The sequence below is a fragment of the Rhinolophus sinicus genome, chromosome 2 (assembly GCF_057876585.1).
Source record: "Rhinolophus sinicus isolate RSI-liver-muscle chromosome 2, RSI-T2T, whole genome shotgun sequence".
Taxonomy (NCBI): domain Eukaryota; kingdom Metazoa; phylum Chordata; class Mammalia; order Chiroptera; family Rhinolophidae; genus Rhinolophus; species Rhinolophus sinicus.
Genome location: NC_142502.1, coordinates 1,428,127 through 1,450,316, shown reverse-complemented (window position 1 = coordinate 1,450,316; position 22,190 = coordinate 1,428,127). Strand labels below are relative to the sequence as shown.

The 22,190-nt window shown below is 57.2% G+C and overlaps 1 protein-coding gene across 4 annotated transcripts in view; it reads right to left on the bottom strand.

Annotated features, from left to right (window-relative positions):
• FRMD1 (FERM domain containing 1) overlaps positions 1 to 18,638 on the bottom strand; it is a 33,517-nt gene extending 14,879 nt beyond the window's left edge. The window contains exons 1-10 of one of the 4 annotated variants that reach the window (XM_088794964.1): positions 18,518 to 18,638; positions 8,461 to 8,635; positions 7,583 to 7,630; positions 7,319 to 7,500; positions 2,977 to 3,067; positions 2,546 to 2,625; positions 2,023 to 2,099; positions 972 to 1,158; positions 650 to 805; positions 71 to 136 (exon numbers count right to left, since the gene is read on the bottom strand). In XM_088794964.1, coding sequence (XP_088651090.1) covers positions 71 to 136; positions 650 to 805; positions 972 to 1,158; positions 2,023 to 2,099; positions 2,546 to 2,625; positions 2,977 to 3,067; positions 7,319 to 7,387 — 726 coding nt within the window. In that variant the 5' untranslated portion in view covers positions 7,388 to 7,500; positions 7,583 to 7,630; positions 8,461 to 8,635; positions 18,518 to 18,638. Of the gene's footprint in view, positions 1 to 70; positions 137 to 649; positions 806 to 971; positions 1,159 to 2,022; positions 2,100 to 2,545; positions 2,626 to 2,976; positions 3,068 to 7,318; positions 7,501 to 7,582; positions 8,347 to 8,460; positions 8,636 to 18,517 lie in introns of those variants that run through there. The other 3 variants (XM_088794954.1, XM_088794952.1, XM_088794961.1) reach the window with 3 other exon arrangements.
• Between the last annotated feature and the right edge of the window lie 3,552 nt (positions 18,639 to 22,190).

Genomic DNA, 22,190 nt, shown 5'->3' with positions numbered 1-22,190 from the left:
AGGGAGCAGATGTGTCGCAGGCAGGGGGAGGGAGAAGGCGGGGCAGGGGCCCTGGGGCTCCCTCCATCACCTGGTAGATGTGCATTCCTTTGAGTGTCAGTCCCAGGACAATGGTAGCTCTGTCTTCCTTCTTATCCTAAAAGGACACCTATGTCAGAGAGCAGAGCCCTGGGCCCGGGGTGGGCTCCCCGGGACAAGCAGGGTCCCCAGGCCCTCCTATCTTCCCTCTGGTGCCGGAGGCCTGTTACCCCCGTCCCTTCTCAGACTTTCACTCCCCAGGTACATGAGTGCTTAAGCCCCACTTGATCGCTGACAGGCCCTCACCCCTACTTCCCCAAAGAACAAACGCCAGGTCACCCTGGACACGGGCAGGAGAAAGCAGAGGCCCGGCCTTCACACAGTCCCTTCGCCCCCAAGGTTAGATGGGCAGCATCACCCCAGGAAGCTGAGCGGGCTGGGCTACCCCTATAGGTGTGCCGTGCACACACTGGGACCACAGCAACACCACCAGGACAGAACCACCACTCAGACGGCAACCTGCACACCACACCCGCATGTCCCTCCTGGCCTGCAGTCAGGGCCCTGGCCACCAGTGCCCACAATCTGGGTCCCTCAGCATAGACAGTCCGAGGCGGCCTGCGGGCGTGACCTTGTACAGCCTGAAGAAGTGGACGGGCACGTCCTCCAGCTGGCAGGCCTCCCTGATGAAGCGCAGCACGGCCTCCTTGGGGCTCAGGCCCCGCTGCTCGCGGTGCACGGCGGGTGCGTGTCTGAGGATGTAGGCGCTGCCCCTCTTGGTGATCACCTGATGACCAGCCACAGGCCCATCAGACCCAGCCGGCCCCTCCCCGCCCGCAGCCCCGCCCCCTACCCGCCCGCAGCCCCGCCCCCTACCCGCCCGCAGCCCCGCCCCCTCACCTCCCGCAGCCCCGCCCCTCACCGCCCGCAGCAGCCCCGCCCCACGGCCTTACCCACTGCGGGAAGTAGGCTTGTGGCTCGAAGTACCGGCCCACGTGGGCCCGCTCACGGTGGTTGCCCAGGTCAGCCTGCAGCCCGTAGGCGGCCAGCAGGAAGTAGGCCTCCTCGCGGTGGACGCACTGGGACCTCAGCACCTGCTCCTTCAGGTGGCAGTAGTACAGGTGCCTGGCTGTCCTGTCCCTGGAAGGCAGCAGGCGGTCTTGGCGAGGGGCTGGATGGTCCCTCCACAGCCCCAGGCCCTCCCTCCCTCCGGGAATTCACACCCTTGTCTTGTCACACGTGGCCTCTTTCCGGGAGTGGCGCAGATGAACCTGCTGACTGACTGTCACTCCTGCTTTGGGAAGCCAGGAAGCCTCAGCTCTCAGCATAACCAGGTAGGTTCCTTCCCTAACGAGGGGCAGCCTCCACCCGCCCCACAGCCACGGCTGTAGTGGGCAGCTTTCCACACAACCCCACACCTCACTCTCCAGAACCTTCCACACAACCACACACCCTCACTCTCCGGAACCTTCCACACAACCCCACACCCTCACTCTCCACCCCTCCATCTCAGAAGACTTGTTGGGACCATCAGGGAATTCCTGGGAACATAGGCCCCACTCACCTGTCTAGGCCGGGGAGTAACCAGGGTTCCTGAACCACCCCGGGGCGCTTGGTGTTACCCTGCAAGCTCTAAGGCAGATCCCCCGATACTCAGAAGGAAGCCCCGGGGATACCTGCCTGGGACCCCTTTCCCGCGGCCGGACACGTGCAGCTACGCAGCCGAGAGCAAGCGAACCCCATTCAGAAGGACGGCCCCAGGCTACAGCAGAAACCTTCAAAACCCGCCACGTAAAACTGCCTCCCCCACCCCCCGAGAGAATATGGGTACCTGCATTTGGAAAACTCTTATGTTCCAGCATAGTCTCCACGTATCTCAAGGAAAAGAATTATGGTGCCTCCCACCCACCACAGTGGCAGCAATACCACGCTCTTCATACAAGTTGCTTCACCCGCTAGACCTTCGCCGTCCCCGGGAGTGTCCTTCGGGTCATCAGCTGTTACCTTATGACCCGCCCATTTTCCACGTAGTATTGCACTCTGAGGAAGGTCACGAAGGGGGCCCTGCATCGCCTGGGTCCCTGTAGGATGAAGGCACACGAGAAGAAGAGGGGCCATGCAAATGGCCTCATTGGTGAGCTGGCAGCTGGGTAGTGGCCTCAGTGCGGCAGTCCCCTGCCATCACTCCATCCCAGCTCCAAGCTTAAGCTCAGGACTTAACAACTGGGAAGTTGATGATCTTATCTCACTGTTTTAAAGGAAAAACTGAGTGGAGTGTTGCCCATAACATTCACGAGTGTTTGCCTAGAATGGCTTCGGGTTGGCTTTCCTTGAGCACACATGCGGGGATACCGTGGGGAGCATGCGTGCCACCAGCAGGCAGCTCAGTCGGCGGTGGCCCTTCCGTGCAGAGCCAGCACCACTGCACAACATGGCGGGTCCTGGCACCAGCGCCCGACTCGGACACATGGAGGCCCAGGCCCCCGGGTGGCCTCACCCTGCCCTCCCACCCAGCAGTCCAGCTTACTTGGTGCATTTCTCTCCTCCAGTCCTTTGAGAAGTACTTGCTGAGTTTTCGCTCCAAATCCATGAACATATACTCATTGTCTACAAAGAGAAGCAGGGCCTCCATCAGAGAGTCCCTCCATCCCTGTCACTGCGAGTGAAAACCTGCGTGTGGCTGAGTGGGCTGCTGTGCAATCAGACCACAGGACGGGTAAGCTGCAGGTTCCAGCTGAGAGCACCATGCAGGACTGCCTGCCGCACGAATTCTACTGAGGTAACAGGGGTGGGTGACAACGGGGTATAAAACAGACGGGATTTGGGAAGACGCGACATGGAGCTAAGAATAGACACGGCTCACAGGTGCCAGGAGAGCGGGAGTGAGTCCTTCAGACTCAGCGCCCCCAGAAGAGGCTGACACCCCTGGGCTGGGGTCCAAGGGTGGAGCTTACTTACTTCTGACCACGCTGAGGCCAAACAAGTGGACTTCTCTGATGCTGGTCTTGTCACACACCTGCTGGAAGAGCTCGCGCCCTGTGGCCTGCACCTGAGAAAAAGGGGAGATGGCTCCGGGCACAGCCCAGCAGCTTGGCCCCCAAAGGGGCAGGCAGTGGAGAGGGTGGACACTGAGGTGGGGCGGCTGCTCCCCACCCACTGGAGTCAGCACTGAGGGTTATCGATGACTGTCCACCTGAAGATGACATGTGTCCCCAACCCAGCAGGGCAGCCGGTGAGAGACTGGGGGTGTAGAGGGGAGTGGAGGAGGGAGGCAGGGGGTGTGGGGTGGGCGTGCCTGACCTCAGTACAGGAGCCTGCGTGAGGTCAGGGGTGCCCAAGACAGGGGTTGTGGTGAGCTGCGTACCAGGATGTGCCCACTGGGCTCTGTCCCCCAACCCAACACTGCGCAGGCCACTCCTGAGAGCAAAGCTGGGGTCTAGGCACCCCTAAAAGGGGCAAAAGTGCTGTGCTGGGGACCCAGAAGGAGCTGAGGGTGTTTCCAGGGCTCTTGCCCCCCTCCCAGTAATACCCCTGGTCTCAGCAGCCCCCATCCTGACACCCCACTCCCACCATAGCCCCTTGGGGGGACATTTCCCCACACAGGCACCTTCTGCAGGGCTCCAGGCCTAGGCTGAGTGCCCCCACCCCTGCACCCACTCCCACTGGCCCAAGGTACTGGGTGCCATCGCTATTTCTGCCCTCGTGATTGCCCAGCAGGTGTGTTTCATGTGAGGACACACAGGTAAGGGCGCTCTTTCCATCTATTATCCACTCTGTTAGACATCATCCTACCAACGCCTCATTCCGATTGAAAATCGAACAATCTCTTGCTATCAAACATCCAATAAATTCACATTTCCAGTTGTCTCAAATGTGAACTCTTCTACACTTCGTTGATTTGAGTCAAGACTCAAGAAAGGGTCCCCTCCCTGGACTGGGTGGCATGTCTGTCCTCCCTCCACAGCATTTCCCCTGCCATCCCCCCCACGTGTCTGGCACATTCCTCTCTCCTCTACATCACCCCACCCCCACCCCGCCGCAGCTGAGGGTCCGCCACACTTTCAATTCCCCCCATGGCAGCCGTGCTTGAGGCCCAGCTGACGCAGTCTCCGGTTGTGAGAGGACGTGCCCTGGCACAGAAGGGCAGCAGGCAGGCACGGGACCGCTCCGCTCTCCCTGGGCCTTCTGCCAGGAAAGCGGCCCACCTGGGAAGGCTGTTTTGTTACTAGTGCGTCTGCACTGTCTCAAGCCACCCAGCATGTTCGCTCTGTTTTGCAGTGAGTGGCTAAGACTGGCTTTGTTGTTGCCCATTTAACTTGGTGGGGCTGGTGGCTCAGCCCTACCTGAGGGTGATGCGTCTGCTGCAGCCCGTGATTTTCTAGTACCCGGAAGTGAAGACACGGGAAGTTAGATACGGGGTCCCCTCCCGGTGCTCAAACGGTTTGCACACACCCCGAAAGTAAGCTGGCTCTGTCCCTGCCATGTTGCAGGCTAGGCACCTCAGTGGGCAAGCCCCCAAGGCTGAGATTTGTGGTTCCATCTCAGGCCTCACATTTGGTCCTGGTTGCACATGGGGTGGGGCCAAAACCACCGCACTCCCCCCCTCTCTCCGCCCCCCAGCAAGTCTGCCTCCAACCCCTCCCTATGGCCTGAGGCGCCTCTAAGGATGCAGGGAGCCCCTGGAAAACGCACCTCAGCTCCAGCATCTCACCCCCAGACGGGGAAACTGAGGCTTAGCGAGAGTCTGTCGCTAATGTGAATGTCAGCACTAACCTAAACACAGACATGTGTGCCTGAGCAGACAGGAGAGTCCCGGGGGACTCAAATAAGGCATTATTACCAGGAGCTGTGTTGCATTTCAGAGAGCGTCAAGCTCCGACCAAAGGCTTTCATAAACCACACTTATCCTTAAAATGACAAGTTTCTGGGTTTTCCTGGTCGTCTAAACCCAACTAAAACAGGCAGATAAAGTGATTCCATCTTCCTCTGACAGGACCCAAGTGGGGTAAGTAGCCAGCAACATCTGGACATGAGACAGAGATTGCCACTTAGAAACTGTCCCCCGAGCTCCCTCTTTCCCCTGCCCCGGTGTCCCCAGGAAGGAGCGAGCTGAGCCATGAAGCTGTTTCTCATGGTCAGCGATGTCTACCCGGAGCTTCTCCGTCCTGGGCCCAGAGCAGGCTGACCCCTCCCTGCCCCACAGATCTGACGGGCGCCTGGCACTGCAGAACCACACAACCCGGCTGGAAAGAGCACAGCAGCAGGGGCCTGCCACACAGCTGCGGGGCGCCCCCAGTGGGGTCCACCGTCGGGCTAGTGGAGAGCAGAGAACGCAGAGGGGCTTCAGAACCAGATGGTCCCGGGCTCGAGCCCCAGCTCAGCACTCAGCAACACAGCTGAGCATCGCCAACCTCTGGGCTTCAGTTTCCCCATTTATAAAACTGGACTAAGGAGAACTCCTGGCTGAGAACTCCTGGCTGAGTGTGGGGAGGTTATGTGTGACAACTGGCGGGTGTCAGCACCTGCGTGTAAGGAAGCAGCCGCTTCAGGCAGCTGATGGTAAAGAGAACTGGCCACCGGCATGCAGGCTGCATCCTCACTCAGAAACTCCCGGAAGACAGAAACCGCAATTTGAAAAGAGATGGCCTAGATTAGAGGAACTTAAAGCCACTTCCTTTTTCACTCAAAATTGATAACAAGTAGAAAGGACCACCATTCCCGTCAAAAAGAAAAAAAAAAAAAGAAAAGAAAAGAAAAAAAAGAAAAAAAGAAAAATTCCAGCTGGAACTGACTGGTGCTTTTGGTGATATGTGAGGGAAGGACGCCAGGGCAGCAGCATACAGCCTCGGCGGGCCCTGCCTTGCCTGGCGTGTCCCCACTGGTGTTTGCTGTCAGACCAGTCCCCATGTACCCTAACAGGTGACGGGCAGTCAAGAGCTGTCTGCACTCCCCATGCCCCAAACACCTGCTCCCTCCAGAAGTCCTACCCTGCCCCCAGCCCAGAATTCCTGTGAAAAGCCCTGTCTTCCTACTTAGGGGTACTGCTTCACCATGGAGGGAGGGAGAGCAAGTCCCCTGAAAATGACTGCTTGGGAGCCGTTCTGTCCCCGGGATGACCAGTAGCGTGGGGAGGGTGGGGAGGAGGTGAGCTGGGTGAGGGCAGGCCCTGTCTGTGGGCGTCTGCTGGCCCTCACACATGGGTCTGTGGGGGGGGCCCAGCAGCGGAGTCCCAGTTTTCTACCACAGACGCTTAAGCAGTGGGTTCCCTGGTGGAGGTTTGTGGGAGAGCTACACACCTGTGTAGAGAGCGCCAGTCCTTACACCTTTGCTCATGTGTCATCCGGTGTGTGCTGACTGAGTCAATGAATTGATCAGTTACATAATTAACATCTCTCGTAAAAGGATAAGCTGAGAGATTTGATCCTGTAGGTAGAGGTCGAACAGGCCTCTCACCAGAAACTGTCCAGATGCCCACTGCCCAGCCATCTTGGGCACAGCGCTCACAGGCTGCCCTCATAGGGCAAGAAGCCTGGTGACTCCTCCCCCCGAGTGGGCGCTGGGAGCTGTGTCTGGGGGACCCTATGGAAGTCACCTCCCTGAAGACTCAGGTGCAGGGGGCGTGGGAGACGGGGGGTGGGGAGTCAGCCATGCCAGGAGCCGGATGTGGGCAGTGAGGAATGGAACGGAAAAAGGACCAAGGGCCATGTCAGCCTGCATTTGTCTTGAACGTCAAAGCCTTGGTGTTTGTGGAGGAAACATGCTACACACACGCAGCTCCTTCCTTCCCAATGGTGTCACATTCTTGGGAGGACACGGCTGTGGCTCTGTGTCCCCAGGCAGGAGGCCTCACGGTCGCCTCTGAGGGGCTGATTCTCCAGCCCCACCTTAGCATCTGTTCCCAGTGGGGACACAGCCACCCTCAGGCCCCGCCCCCGCCCAGATCACAGGGAGAAGCTCCAAAAGGGATGCGTCCCGGGAGCAAAATGAGCCCAGGAGGACGCTGGACACTGAAGGGACTGGTTAATGCTCAGCCCCGGGACACTGGACACTGGCGTGGGCCCAGCCACAGCCATGAACCGGACAGCGAGAGGGAAACACTGTAAGGCAGCAGTGGGGCCATAAGTGACAGACCCTGTCAGAGAGGGAAGAGCAGGGCGCATAGCTCCGAGGTCCCCAAGCTCGCTCCACAGCCCTGCTGCCCTGCTGCCCACCCTCTGCCCCCACTCACGGTCACGGTCACTCCCACGGTCACCCTACCCCACACGTACCCCCAGTCAGCCCCGCTCTCCTGCACACTCACCCCCACGACCAGCCGTAGCTGCTCCCGCGTGGGCAGCAGCACCAGCACATCCCTGAGCTCCAGGGTCATGTCGCAGTTCCTGGCCCAGCCTCAGGATGGGGCCCCCGCCATCACCTCCTGTAGGAGACAGCGGTCAGCGGCATGGTCAGGGAAGGGCGGAACAGCCACAGCCTGTGTGCCACCTGGAGGGATGGGCCACGTATCACCACGACGGCACCCCCCTCTGTCCAGCCACAGGTGGGGTGCATGGTACCCCACACTCACCCAGCTGCATGGGCTTCCAGAGGAGCAGGCTCCTTGCTGGGCTCCTGGCTGGGAAGGGACAAACGAGCAGTGGGGCCAGGTCCCAGCCAGCCGTGCCAGGACAAGGTCCAGGGCTGTAAATAGCTGGGACGTGTCGGGTTGAGTGGAATGCAAATAAACAATGTCAGGCTGGCACCCGCTCTCCCTGCCTGGCACTGCCTCCTCCTCCTTCCCAGGGACCAAGAAAAAGGGCTCTGCGGAAGCCCAAGATACAGAGTGCCAGGACTCTGCCAAGGCTCCCAGAGAAGTGGGAGGCGGGCGGGCAGAGGCCTCAGGACCCAGAAAGCTGCCCTCACAGTCCCTGAAGACCCCTTCAGAAACTGATGCCAATTCTTCTGTGGCTGTGGGGTGACTTCCCTCCTGCACCAGTAGTGAAACCTCGCGGCAGGTGAAGGTGTGGACACTCCAGCCTGGACACCGCAGGGCTCCCGCTGCCCCTAGCGTCTGGCCCCATGGGCTCTGCCTGCCTGCCCTGCAAGGCCCGACCCAGCTCTGCCCAGATTTGGGGCTCATCTCCAGGGGCATCAGAGGCTGCAGCCGGGCCCCTTCTCTCCAGGGTGAAGGCAAAGCTCTTCCTCTGCAGACACAGGTCTGTCATTTCAGCCGGCCACGTAGCAAGTCTTAAAAAAGCAGCCAACAGAGTCTGGACCTCGTGCCGTCTGAGCTCGGGCGTTCCCTGTGCTCAGTCTCTTGGCTTGATGGCCTGTGACCCACTGACTAAAGGTCACCGACTCTCTGTTATTCAAGGACAGCAGCAAATGCTCATTCGCACGTGTGTCTGAGCACACAGCCATCACGTGAGGGGCGGGGCGCCCGGGCATGCACACACCAAGACGCACCTAGGCCATGGAGCCACAGCGGGCAGGGCCCGAGGTGGGGCAGGGACACAGGAGTGGCAGAGCAGTTAGTGATCCAAAGGCGGGGGGCTGGCCTCAGTTTTCTCCTGTCCCGGCTTGCTTGTGCAGGTGCTGGCTGTGTTTTAGGTGACAGTTTGCAAACGAGCTCCAAACACCTCTAGTGAGAAAAAGAGGGGAAGAAAGTCCTGTGTTTATTGGTAAGTGCATACAGATAGGAACTCCCTGCCCCAGGGTCCTTCCTTCTCAGCGTCTCACAGGCTCCACAATCTGAGTAAGTCCCAGGGCCAGGGAAGGGACCACACTGTCCCAAGGCGTCAGTGGCAGTGCGGTCATTTCCTGGAAAGACTGCAGAGGCTCCATATCAGCAGAGTCACCTCCACCCACCACACCTTCCCACCCATCAGGCACCTCTGTCCTCGGGCTTTTCAAGAAGATAAGAGCTTCCCTCCTTTGGGAAAACACAGAAATGTGGCCAGCCCCCACAAGTAAATGCCATTCTAAACACCAACTGTCTTCTGAACAGGCTTATTCAAGTCTGCCAAGTGACAAGTGTGACCTCAGATCTGGAAAGACACGGGGACAGGACAGGGTTCTCTCCTAACCCCAACCTGATTTGGCCTCCTTACACTGCACCTCGAGGTTTCTTCTCTGCCCAACTCCCGTTCTTCTGAATAATTGGTCCTTGACCACGAGATGGGCTTGCTAAGAATGTTCTAGAAATAAAGCTTCTGAAACCTAAATCCATAAAGTACAGGTTTCACAAAACAACGCAGGAAAAACCATTGGGCAGGGGAAGTACTGTCCGTGGCCGAGGAGCTGGGACATCCCCCGGCAGGGAGAAGCCAACCCAATGCACACACCTTGTGTGAGTCCAGAAACGAGCAGAGACAGATAGGCCGTGGTTGCCTGGGTTGGCGATGACCACACACGGCGGGCATGGGGGTCCCTTTCAGGGCCATGCAAATGTTCCCTGACCAGACGGGGTCTGCACAATCCGTAAATTTACCCAAGTGCATTCACTCGTTGACTTAAGATGAATGTATTTTACAGCACATAAATCACACCTCAGTAAAGCTATTAAAATACGTGTACGTAACAACTCATGAAATAGTGGAAAAACACAAAAAGTCATTCAATAGATGGCACGAAATGCGACCACTGCCAGCGTGGCATTTCCTCCCAGCAGATGTGTGTGTGAACACGTGTGTGTGTGTGTATGTGTGTGTGTGTGTGCACATAGCCTCGATGACAGCCTATCCCCGTGTCCTCTCCCGCACAACTAGCAACAGTCGTGGACCATTTTCCACCCACTTGCCTGGCACTTTATGGAGTGGATTCTTAGGGTCACAATGACCCATTTTAGGAAGAAAGAGTCTGAATCAGACGTTGAGCTGCTTAGTTGGTGGCAGAGAGGACAGGGCAGCCCTGGGTGGGGTGGAAGGTGGCCCTGTCCCCACCACTCAGAGCTGCACCCCGAGTCCCAGGCCTCGTAGGGAGGAGTGTGAGGTACGAGAACACCCCCACCTCCTGGGCCCCTCCTAAGCCCCCCCCTCATACCTGCGCCCTCCCACATGGAGGTTTAAAATGTGGACCCCAGAGCACAGACTTGGGGGTCCCAGAGCTGGGGTGCTCCATGGCCCAGAAGCACAGAGGTGTCAGCGGTGGATGGAGGTTGGTGTGGGCCCGTGGGGAGCTGGCCCCCAGTCCCACGGATGGCCCGTCACCCACAACAAGCCGGGGAAGGACGTTCCCAGTCCCACTGTAGAGACACCAGCACTGAGGCAGAGAGGCTGGGTGGGGCCTGAAGGCTGAAGGTGCTCACAGGTGACCTGGGCCGCTGCCACACCACCCCTCCCATCACTGTCACCAGCTCCCTTTAGTGGGATAGCAGAGGACCCCTTCGATCAAACCATGTCAGCCCTGACATTTCTCCCCATGACAATTGGCTTCTTTACTGCCTGGACTGGAGGAGGGAGTTGGAAGGAAAGGAAAGGAGTGAGCCAGTTAATTACAGCTGGGGGAGCGCCGGCTCCCCCAGCCCTGGGTGGCTGCTCCTGGCTCCAATTTCCTCTTTCAGCACAGAGAGCAGATTCTTAGGATTCTCTCCCTGCAGCCTCCTCTGTGATTGACAGTCCCCTATGCCAGTGCTAAGCGGGCTGACCACTATTAAATTATAGTCCCCGGCCCAGGAGGAAGCAGTTGGCTGTGAACGTGCCTCTGGATACAGGTTGCCCGACCAGAATGGAGCAGAGGGCAAGGGGCTGGGGACAGCGCCGCACCCCAAATCCCAGCTATAGCTAACTCCCTTGGGAGTCCCCTTGTTTCTTTTTCTCTCCTGCCCCAATTCCAGACGGAGCAAATCCTGATGGTTTTACCTTCAAAACATGCCAGCACCTACCTGCATGTTCCCACTTCCACACCTCTCTCGTCTCCAACCTAGACTATTGCAAAGGCTCCTAAAGTGCCTCTTCCACCCCCACACCCCTCCTACAATACTTCAGCCCCCACAATCTTCCTAAACGGGGCAGATGGTCTCACTCCTGCTCAATGTCTGCACACACTCTCACGTCCCGCAAAGAAGCGTAGTTCTGAAAGAGACGGTGGGCTTACAGCCCCTCTGACAGCCGGTGCTGTTGGCTCTCTAGCCCAGTCTTCCTGCCCCTGGACCTTTGCATCTACTGCTTTTATGCATGGAAGCTCTTTCCAGCATGTCTGCCTGGCTTGTCCCCTCACTGCTTCCAGAAGTCAGCCCTCCGTGATCCCCGGGCTCACTGTCCTCCACAGCACTGAGCATAAGTTGACACATTTACTTGTCTACTGTCTGTCTCTCTCCCTTGGAACGAAGCTCCACAAAGTCTTACAGCTGTGTCCCCACTGCCGAGAGCAGTTCTGGGCCCATTGTATGTGCTCAACAAATATGTGTTGAGTTAAAAAATATCCATTATGTGCCTGGAATATTCTCAGCCATCCTCTTAGGTGGGCTGTTACGTCCATTTTACAGATTTGCAAACTGAGGCTCAGAGCTGACCCAGGAATCCGGGTCTCCAGGCTTCCACCTGACTTTTCTACCAATTTCACTTCTGTTTGTTGGAACCCAGGCTGTCAAGGAGCCCTTCCCTACCTGGCCTGAGCCAACTCCCGCAGGCCTGGGAAGGAGCTGCAGCCTGTCTCAGGTGTGTCTGGGCCCAGTCCTACTCTGCCTTGGGCTCCCCGAGGCAAACGTGACCTGCCAACTGCCAACGAAGGTGCACTGTTAATTTCTAGGTGCACTGTTAATTTCTCAAGGACTTATTGGGAAAGGGCAGGGGATATCCCCAATCTTCCGAGAGTCACTGACACAACCTCTTGGTGACTAAAATGCTATTGTCATGCAGATGCCTTTCAGTGTGGCCCCTCAGCACTGTGGGGCTGCAGAGCCCCCACCTCAGGGGCCAGGCTGGAAGCCCAGGGCCCTGCCCAAGTCCCGTGCCCCAGACTCTGCTCAGAGCACCCCAGAAATGGCTCGGTCGCTCTCCCACCTGGAGTGTCCTCTCCACTCTCTTCCTCTGTCCACATCCTTCTCTGTCCTCTGAGGGCTCCACTCGAGCCCCAGCTCCCCATGGACCCCCGCCCACCTTTGTGGGACTTCTCTGTACCCGGGGATCTGCAATCGGTGGGAGCAGCAGGGCCACACCTCACCTCTTCAGTGGCCCTGCCACGGCATGTCTAGGTCACCCGGGCTCATGGCAACATAAGTGGGCCGGAAGTGGCACTTCCGAGTACCCCGCTGCTGTCCTGGTCCGGGGACCACGCCTCCAGGACCAGCCCTGCAGTGCGATGTGAGCCCACAGGCACCCACAGAACCAACGAGCTGAATGGGGTCACAGCCCACTCTACTCACTGCAGTGCGAAGGTCAATTAGAAGACAGCGGCCTCTGTTCTCACCGCCAAGTCTCAGACTGTCAGCCTCACCGCCAGCCCTCGCGGCCCAGGCCCACCCCTGCGTCTCCCTCACTCTGGAGCAGGTGTGCTGTCAGAAGGAACTGTCTGGAATGGCCGGTCTGAGAGGCCACGTTCCCGGGCCTCCTACCGCCCCTGCCTGGCAGGCTGCTGCCCTGCGGTATGGGAACTGGCCTGCCCGCCCTGCCTGTCACCGTGCACTTCCGTGCGCGCCCCCAGGCTGCTCTTAGCACACCTTAGGGTGGCCGGCCTTTCACCCTTGTCTCAGCTCCACTGTCACCTCTGTGACCAGCGGCCCACAGCTCTCGCTCCAGCCACGCGCAGGCTCGTCACGCGTCTCCCTTTCCTCTGACTCCGTGGGGCCGCGGCAACCCTCCCGATCTGCTGCTCATTAGCTGTCTGGCTCACTGAGTGACGCCCCTCCACACTCCACAGCCAGCTTGTTCCTCCTGGTGCCTCCCCACAGCTCTGACAGACGCTTTGGCCATAGTAAGTTCTCAGTAAAGACCCACTGAATGGATGGGAGCCCGGCCCAATAAGGAGACCAGCACTAGTGTGACATCCACAGCAGCTGTCCCATGAGGCAGACCTGGTCAAACAAGAGATGGACGGAGGCAGCCTTGACTCCTACAGATCATCCAACGTCCAGTCAGGGAAAATGGTTCCTGTGACACAGAGCTGCCAGAACTCAAGGTCATGGTCATCACGCGTGCTCTGCCTCCTCAGAACTCAAGGTCAAGCCTATCACATGGGTTTACCCTCTTTAGAACACACATCCTCTCCCCACCCTTCAGAACTCTAAGTCAGGGTCGTCACGTGTGCCTCCCCCTTCTCCCAGCCTGCAGAGAAGCACTAGCACGTAGTGAACCAACACGTTTGGCATTACACTTGGCCACGGCCAACCCCATATGGGAATGTCACTCTACAGCATGACAAAGATCCTTCCAAGTTTATACCTTTGTTTAACTTTTACAGGGTGGCTCAGATTTCCTGGACCAACCTCAAGGTTTTTACTTGCTCAAGGTCATAGCAGTATCCTAGAAACGTAAACCAAGGCAGGCTCACAGTCTTCTTATAGAAACTCTAGAGAGGTTCTTCAGTCTTTGCAGCAAGAAACCGTAGGATGGAGAGGTGTCCAAATGTTTGGAAGCTCCTGGAGACTCTGTTAACTGCGAATTTGTTCCGAGTGGAATGCACTAAGCTGGACCTTCTCTGAACAGCCCCCGGAGAGCTGCCCTTCGGAACCATGTTGACCTTCTGCTTCTTGGGTGAGGAAGCTGTGCCCTGGTGCAGCTGGACTCTAAGGGATACACTCCTTTTGTCAGAGGCTTGTTTCATCGTGTTGTGTGGTGTGGCGCCATGCTGTGGTTTTGAATGGTGACCCTCAGGGCTTGAGCACAGTGTGGGGGAGTCTAGGGAGATGCCTGCACTCTACAGCTGACCTGCGTCCCCACCGGCCAGCCACTCACAAGCAGGTGATCTTGGGTGAGTTGGGTAACTTCTCCAGGTTGAGGCCCATGAAACGCTCCCTGCTCAGCAAAGCCTGGTCTACGCCCGTTCCATCCTCCTGCCCTCTTGCCAGCCGCCGAGGTTTAACTTCCAGGGAGCCTGGTTAAGGCCTTACATTTGTATTTATATTTTATTTAAATACATTTTCTATTTCACCTTCATATTATATATTTAGGCTTTAAACTGTTCCAAGTGCTTTCAGATGCACAATCCCGTTAAGACAAAAGGCTCATAGTACTTCCATATTACAGTTGGAGGAAACCAAGGTCCAAAACGGATAAGAGAACTGCACAAGAACAGACCTGACCCATGAGACCAGAACCCAGACACCGAGCACACACTTCTACCCTGCCCCGCAAAGCTGCAGTGCCCATCTCTAGTGAGACCAGGGACGTCCCAGCCCAGACGCCAGGGCAGGTCCTGAGCTCGCAGAGGCCTCGCGAGCTGCAGGCCAGAGATGTCCTGGGTGCAGCTGTCCACGAGGCGTGCATAGGGCTGACACTGTCCAACCCCACACGGGGAAGGCAGTGTGAGCCTGCAGTTCCAGAGAGAACTAACCAAAGACGGGTCCCGTGGAAGGGGACTGGGACTGGCTCTTCTGGACTTAACCTTATGAGTTTACAAATGAGGGCTCCGAACTGTAGAGAAGCGGGTACTGGGCCAGAGCAGCCAAAACAATGTGGTGTTCCCGCCGCCACAAGACAAAGCGCTGACAGCCCAGCAGGACTAGGCGCCCACAGCAGCGCCCTCTGTGCTCATGTCCAGATGGAACGTCTCCTGCCCAACTGTCCCTTGGTTGACAGCTGAAAAGTCAGCTCTCCACTGGGCACTGGGATTGGGGAGTTGAGCTATTAACTGCTCACTGAGTCAGAGAATAAAAGCCTAAGCTGGGCTTCTAGAAGCCAGGAACCCACAACTTGGAAAGCACAGTCGGGAGGAAAAGCTGAGCTTGGGGTCAGACTGGACTCAGCTTGGACCCATTTCTGCCTCCTTTCTGTTGAGCTCAGACAAAGCAACTGACCTCAAACAGGACACCTGGCATGCAGACTGGCACCCAACCCGCACCCCACAGGTCCCTGCTGAGAGAGTGCGAGCCCCACTCGGTGAGCCCAGACGGCGCTTCTCCCGGGGCCCCAGACCCAGCACCTTCCCGGAAGCAGCTGCAGGCCGAGCGGTTCCATGCTTGGAGCCGCTGCAATGCAGTGCCTGGTCACCCTCAGCGGCCAAGGGGAAGAGCCCTGAGCAAGCCCCATGCGTCCCCAGCACCGTCAGAGACCACTGGTCCACAATGTCAATGGTAGAGAGTCAAGTCCACTGAAAATACAAATGAACTTGAGACCAACAGGAGCAGGTGAATTTTAAACCAACACACGCCATTCGTGAAATGTCACTCGTTCAAGCGACCACAGAGCCGGTCACGGTGGGGCACAGACGGCCACCTGGGTGCCTGCAGACACACACATCCTCTCTTTCTGGAAGAGCCCAAAGGAGAGGGGACAGAAAGATCTCTCAACCTCGAAGGTGCATCTGGATTAGGGGACGCTTGCCTGTGGCAGCAGGTGGCAGCGTGGACCAACCCAGGCCTGAGGCGGGAGGGAGCTAAGGGTCGCCCAAGGGGTCCCGCGGGACCTGGGGGCATGGGGGGCACCTCTTCTCAGGGACTGGTTTATCGGGTTAACTAGCTAGTCACATAGACACCTGGCAAGACCTCCAGGAGTGGAGCAGATGCCCAAGTGGGAGGGGCTGCAAGCTCACCTGACGGGCCTCCTGGGAAGGGGGGGCGCAGCTGGTGTGCCCCGAGTTCACGGACCTCAGCGCGTTTCCATGAGGGGCTGTTGGCTGCAGCCACCATCACCAGTGTCCCTCCAAGGGCACCCGGAGGAGCAGCCTGTGAGGTGCCGTCAACAGGACAGTGAGAGGCTGGTCACCCAGCCGCATGCCTGTGCTGTGACAACTACAGAGTGCGGACTCCAGGGCTGGCACGAGCCTGCCTCAGAACTGACAGCCACTGTCCCCCGGCTCCCAGGGCCGCCTGGGAGGACAATTTGCACCTGACCCAGCCTGGCCAGCTCTCACCAGCCTCCAGCCAGGGCTTGGGGGTGGGGAGGAGCTGAACCCAGGGAGCCAGGACGGGCCCTGGCAGAAGTGTGGCCCACTTGCTGTTCCCCACCCCCCACCCTGGGTGCCTAGGGTCACATGGTCAACAGGATAGGGGGAGAGGTAAGATCTGGTGACCAGGACACTTTTGTGAGTGACAACTACACTGGGACAACAGATGTCATCTGAGCCTGTCCCAGGCCCGAGGTCCCGCCCTGAAGTGCAAAGACCCGAGCCGCCCTTCAAATTCCAGTCCTCTGAAAACAGGATGCAGCATTCCTGTCAAGTGCTGCGGGCCCAGACTCCTCAGGAGGGTACTTCAGACAAACCACGGAGCCATTCGGGTGGGAAACCACCGCCTAATGCCAAGACTTCACAACACACACGACACCTCATAGATATAAATAACTGCTCACCCTCAACAAAGAGCATTTGTGCAGGCAGGCGAAATCTGCACTTCTGAGCCCGGCTGGCCCAACCACTCAGGCCCTACCCACTTGCCCCAAAACAACACCAAGACCTCTGGACTGACCTCTGTGGGGATTAAACAAACAGGCATGTGAATGTGCTGAAAAGCTGCACGCATTCTCTAGACTTTACCCACGGAGTTGAACTTGCTGCAGGAGCCAGATTGCTCAAGTACCCAGGATTGGCTGCTTAAAACCCCTCAGAACTCACTGTGCTTCTAGAAGACGGAGTGCAGACCCTCTGCAGGGAGGGCCCTTTCAAGGGGTGGAGGGCACGGCTGAGGACATGGTACCCGACAGTCAGTGCTCACCTGGGCCGGGTAAGGGTGACAGGTGAGTAGGCCCTGCCCTGACCTGGAGGGGCCTAGGATTTCCTGAGGTTAAAGTTCACGGCTCTCATTCACTATGGGGGTTGAGCAGGTGCGAGACCAGAATCCTGGAGACTCAGCCACGCTGATGGCTGCTTTCTCTGGAAAAGCTTTTCTCTGTGTAGTTGCACAAGGCTCTAAGTGCCCAGACACAGCACTTTCCGGCCCAAAGCCCTGCCTATGGGTACCTGTCGCAGGCCGGACCTCACACCTGCCCACTGGCCTCCAGCCTGTGTCCAGAATGGGCCCTACAAAAATGCCCACCTGAGACCCAAGAGGCCTGCACCTCGGTTAACCAAACCCAGCTCGGCAAGTGGCTGGGGCCTCTTGTGTCCTCATGTCACCATGACCCTGGTCACCAGAAAATCCCTGGAAAGTCCGAGAGAAATGAACACACCTCTGCTTAGTGTGGGAGGGGGAGGGTGTGTGGGACTTATAGGCTTCTCCTATCAAACATGCAACTGGCAGCACATACCTGCCTGCATAGAGGAAGAGCAACCTCAGGGGCAGGGACAGTGTCCTCAGGCCCCCGTCTGGCTACTTGTTCTAGAAAGGCTGGCTGGACCTGCTCCCCCCTCCCTGAACTTGGTGTGTGGGTGCGGGACCCAGTTCACTTTTTGTCTCCTGTCACCTTTTTGTTAGTTCCTAATGGGGTGGGAGGGCTGAAGTCCCACAGAAAAGGGGGACAGGTGTGTTTCAGGGCCCCCCAGCTAGCATCTCCCTTCCCACTGAAGCTCTGGAAAGGACCGGGTGCCCACACACACTCACTGACCACAAATGACACCTCCTCATGCCAACACTCGAGGACCCTCCTGAGTCCCCCCCTACATTCCTCTCACCTTCCGTCCCAGCCTTACTTTCCGAAAGGAAGAAAACAGGATCTTTGGCTGGCCTCAGGAATGAAGGAAATATCCTCCACTAGATTAAAATGCTAAGATGTCATTTATCACCTTATGTCAACGTCTCCCACAAGCACTGCCCTGCACACCCACCCCAAACCACCCAGAGTGGCCCATGCTGGGAACTGCTCCCTGCAGGTGGCCAGCCCCTCCCAACCTGGTGTCTCCTCTTAGGCTTCAAGCGCCCCCAAAGTGCAGGAAACAAGGAACATGTAGAACAGGGTAGAAGCCCCTCCTCCAGGTCCCTCCAGGTCTGATGAAACAACTGTTAGAGTCTAGCCCTCTTGAAACCGCTCCGAAAACCCACATTTCAGGCCACACTTCCATGGAGGATGGGGTAGGGGAGGGAATACAGAATGCAGTGCACTGGGTGCCCCTGCACCTGGGCCTGCACCTGGGCCTGCACCTGCCTCAGCACAGGCGTCACAGGGGGTGGGGCTGAGGATAGAGGGGACCTCAGAGGCCTGTGAGAGGAGGGGAGGGAGGGCAGTAGGTAGGGGAGGGATGGTAGGAGACGCAGGGAGCCGAGAAGCCAGGCCGGGGCTCCTTCCAGAAAGGCTGGCGGGAGACGCCAGGTTCCGCTGGGCGGCCAGTGGGAGGGTCCCTAACCTTCCCCCTCAGGACCTAAGGGTGCAAACCCAGAAAAGTGACGGCGGCGAGATGACAGCCCGTCCGGCCAGGGCCTGCGTCCCGGAGACTCCTGTCCGTGGGGGGGTCGCAGGGACGAGGCGACCCTGCCTGCAGAGATCCACGCGCTCACCTGCAGGGTCTCAGTTTGGGTCCGGCTCTGGTTCCCGGTGGGGGTCCCAGGACCACCGCCGCCGCTTTGCTGCGGTCTGGGAGGAACCCCTCCGGGAGGCAGCAGTTGAGAGCGATCCCGGGGGTGGGCGGGGGGGGGGGGGGGAGTGCCCCGGGGCTCCGGATTGGCCGGCGCCGCCTACCCTTCCCCCCTCCAGCCCCGCCCCTCCCCGCAAGACTGACAGGACGGCGCGGCCCGCGGGGTTTGCAGCATCAGCCAGTCCCGAGGTCGCCGGTCGGTGGGTCGCCCTGTCCCATGGGTTTCACTGTCCAGTGTCGCACAGTCCTGAGGTCGCCCGTTTGGGGGTCGCACTGCCCCAGGGTCGTCGGTCCAGGGGTTGCCCCGTCCAGGGGGTCGCACTGTTCGGGGGGTCGCACGGCCCCCGTGTCGCCCCAGCTGGGGATCTCTTGGTGGCGTCCCAGACTCCGAGGGTTCAGAGCGCGTCGCCAGGAGAAGCTCCCAGTGGACGCACTCCAGGCTCCAGGCACTGAGGCCAGCCGCGCACTGCGGGCCTGAGCTGAACCCCACTGGAGTTTCTCTCTCTGACCTCACCGCCTGGACCCCAGCTGGAAGCCTGTGCTGCCTCTACCAGCACCCCCAGCGCCCACTGGCCTTCAGGCGCTGGGTGCACAACGCCACTCTGGAGGGGCGGTCTGCCTGGGGGGGGGGTTGCGGGGGTGCGGGGGGGGGGGGGCTGATGTCCTGCAGGAAAGGAACCCACTCAGCAGGACGCATAGTGGGAGGACTGGGTGAGCCGGTGCATCTGTGCACTGATGGGTGCAGGGTTAAGTGGGACACAAGCTTCTGCAGCCTTGAGGGTCCCTGGAAGGGCTGGGAGGTGCTCTCAAGACAAAAGTGGGTCCAGGGCCTTGGGAGGGGCTGGGAGAGAGCAGTCCTGAAGCTTAGACCGAATTCACCCTCTCTGCGACCAGGGAAGAGCTCTAACTTGGTGACCTGGAGAGAAACCTTTAGCAGTGAGGGAAGAACGAATGTCCCAAACTGTGGTGCTGCCACGGCTGCCCAGGCCACAGACTGAGACACCGCAGAGGTTTCACTGCAAACCCGCCTGGCAGCCGGTGCAGGTGCCCCGACTCCTGCGCTGCGGCCTCCAGCATCACTGGCATCACGTTGTAGTGAGGCCGCCTCTATCGTTTTTCAAATTTCTGCTTCTTACCCCACTTGCCCCCACGTCCATCTAATCCCAGCTGTTTTTCTTTCTAGTGTGCGTTATCTCGTATAGGACATTTACTTTTTAGCCCTAATTAGAGTGTAAACCCCTCCAGGCAGATGATTTCATCTGTGTTGTTTACTGCTGAAACCGAACACTGAGAAGAGTTACTGGCACCTTGCTTATTGGTTCAGTGACTGAATTCATGGATCAGGGCCACATGCCAACAACCTGGGTAAACCCATTCCCAGCAGCGGTTAGTCACGTCTCCCTCTGGATCCTCTCTTGACTCTGTTCAAACCTCAATTATATCACAGATTCATTTGCAGCGTCGTTTTTTATGTTTCTACCCCCATTCAACCATGAAAGCCTCCTAGTTGGGCACAAATGATTTTTAAAGAACGGCAACCATCTACTAATCATTTGATATTATATGGAATTCAGCAAGGCAGGACCAAGCTTCCATTTGACAGAGGAGGACACTGAGGGTCAGAGAGGATCAAAACCCCGGTAGGGTGATGGCTAAACAAGCAGGACACAGACTTGCCCGTTGCAAAGCCCGGAGAGCCTCCACCAGGGCCTGCCGTCTGCACTCACTGTTTACTCAGGGACCCGTCTCACCAGTCGGCAGGCAGAAACGTGGAGAACATGGCAACTTAGCAGCAAGCTGTGATAAACAATGCCGTTACATTGGTTTAGCTTTTTACCCATCACCTCATGGGATCAGTTCAAAGTAAGTGAACAGGAAGGTTTATGGTGAAGCATGTAGGTTCTGGGGTCACACACCCACTGTGTCACTTTCGTGTTATGTGATCTTGGGCTACGTAACCTCTCTCTGCCTTAGTTTCTCCGTCTGTAAGATAGGGTTAATGATATTTCTTACAGGTGTGTCTGAGGATCAATTAAGTTAGTATTTGTAAAACATACGGTGCCTGGCATGGGAGGGGCGATGCAAGACTTAGCCTTTCTGCTGTTTTCCACGCAACAAAACAATAAACAACAGTACGAACTAAGCATGTAACACATGAAAGTACGGGACACCTTGTCTTCCAGAAAGGAGCTTCTGAGGGTCTTGACTTACTCTCTTTTCCTCTTCCTGTTTAGCGCCAGCGGTAACAGAGCAATGACCCACTCAAATGAAGATGGCCTAGGCCCTCTGTAAGCTTGCACAAGAAGGACAAAATGGACGGTAAAGGCCTGGGTGCTGGGGACAGGATACCACACACCAGAATGTTCCAGAAACCTCAGGAAGGGTTTGGGGTCCCGGGTGGCATGATGTTTGGACAGTGTGCATTGTCCTGTTTCATGTTCTTTAGCTTCTGTGTTTGTTTCTTTATAAGCTTGTGGGAAAGGATTGCCAAGTTCCCTATTTACCAGCTGCACAGTCTGGAATTCCCAGCTTGTCATCTAAATCTGCCATTACAGGTCACCCCGCTTTCCAGGACGCCACAGTCTAGCCACTTTCCTCATCCTGTCCTCAGCAGAGATGGCCCGAATGGAATCCATCTTCCTAGTGCTGGGCAGGCACCTGAAGTTGGCTGTGTTGGCTTCTCTGGGTCACGTTCTCTAAGGGTTCATTCTGAACTGTCACAGACGCCTGGGTGCAGCAGGCACATGTGAGCTATTCTGAGCAAGGTGGCCTGAAAGCCAACCATTGATGTTAGCATACGTGAGCAGTTACGACACACAGCAACACTGTTTTGCATAATTAAAGAAGGTAAATTAAAAGTCAGCATCACAATAACGAGCCACAGTTAATAGACGTGGTCTGCCTTACAAGACGCACAGCCCTGCCAATCCTCATTTTTCTAGAAGGTGCTCAGGCAGAAGTTGGCACTGCCCTGATCCACTGCTGCTTTAAAGTGCCACCAACCTGGAGAGGTAGTTCTTTGTCAGTTTCTGGTGTGACATTTGTATGACACCAGGCAATTTCTTATGTGACATCTACATGATAATACAGCAAATGGTTCTTAATCTTTTTAGATGGGAACTTAATGATTCTCTCTCCCTAGAAAAATATATACAATTTCCAGCCTGGGAAGGGGAGGGAGAGGACGGCAGGGAAATCATTTTTTAAAATTATGTATTTACAGACAAAAATGTCTGCATGGAAATTCATTAAAATACACCCAAAGTACTAAGATTTCAGGTTTTTTGTTTTCGTGTTCTTTTATGTAGTGAACAGCTATTTGATACTAATGAAGAAAGAGAAAGAAAAGATTGAGCTTGCTGCAGAATGGGGCTCTAGTTCTAAGAAACCAGGGACACGCTGATGCAGGGCTCCGTCTCAGGTGTTCTGGCTGCGTAGGCTCTGTCGCTGCCCCCTCGTGTCCTGTGAAAACCTCTGTACATCCCCCCCCCCCATGTAGGCTTTCTCTTTAGACCCTGGGTGGCCCCACAGCCCCGCCAAGTGATTTTTCCTCTAAAGGAACAGTTGTCAAAAACTGGGAACTTGTTTGTTGTTTG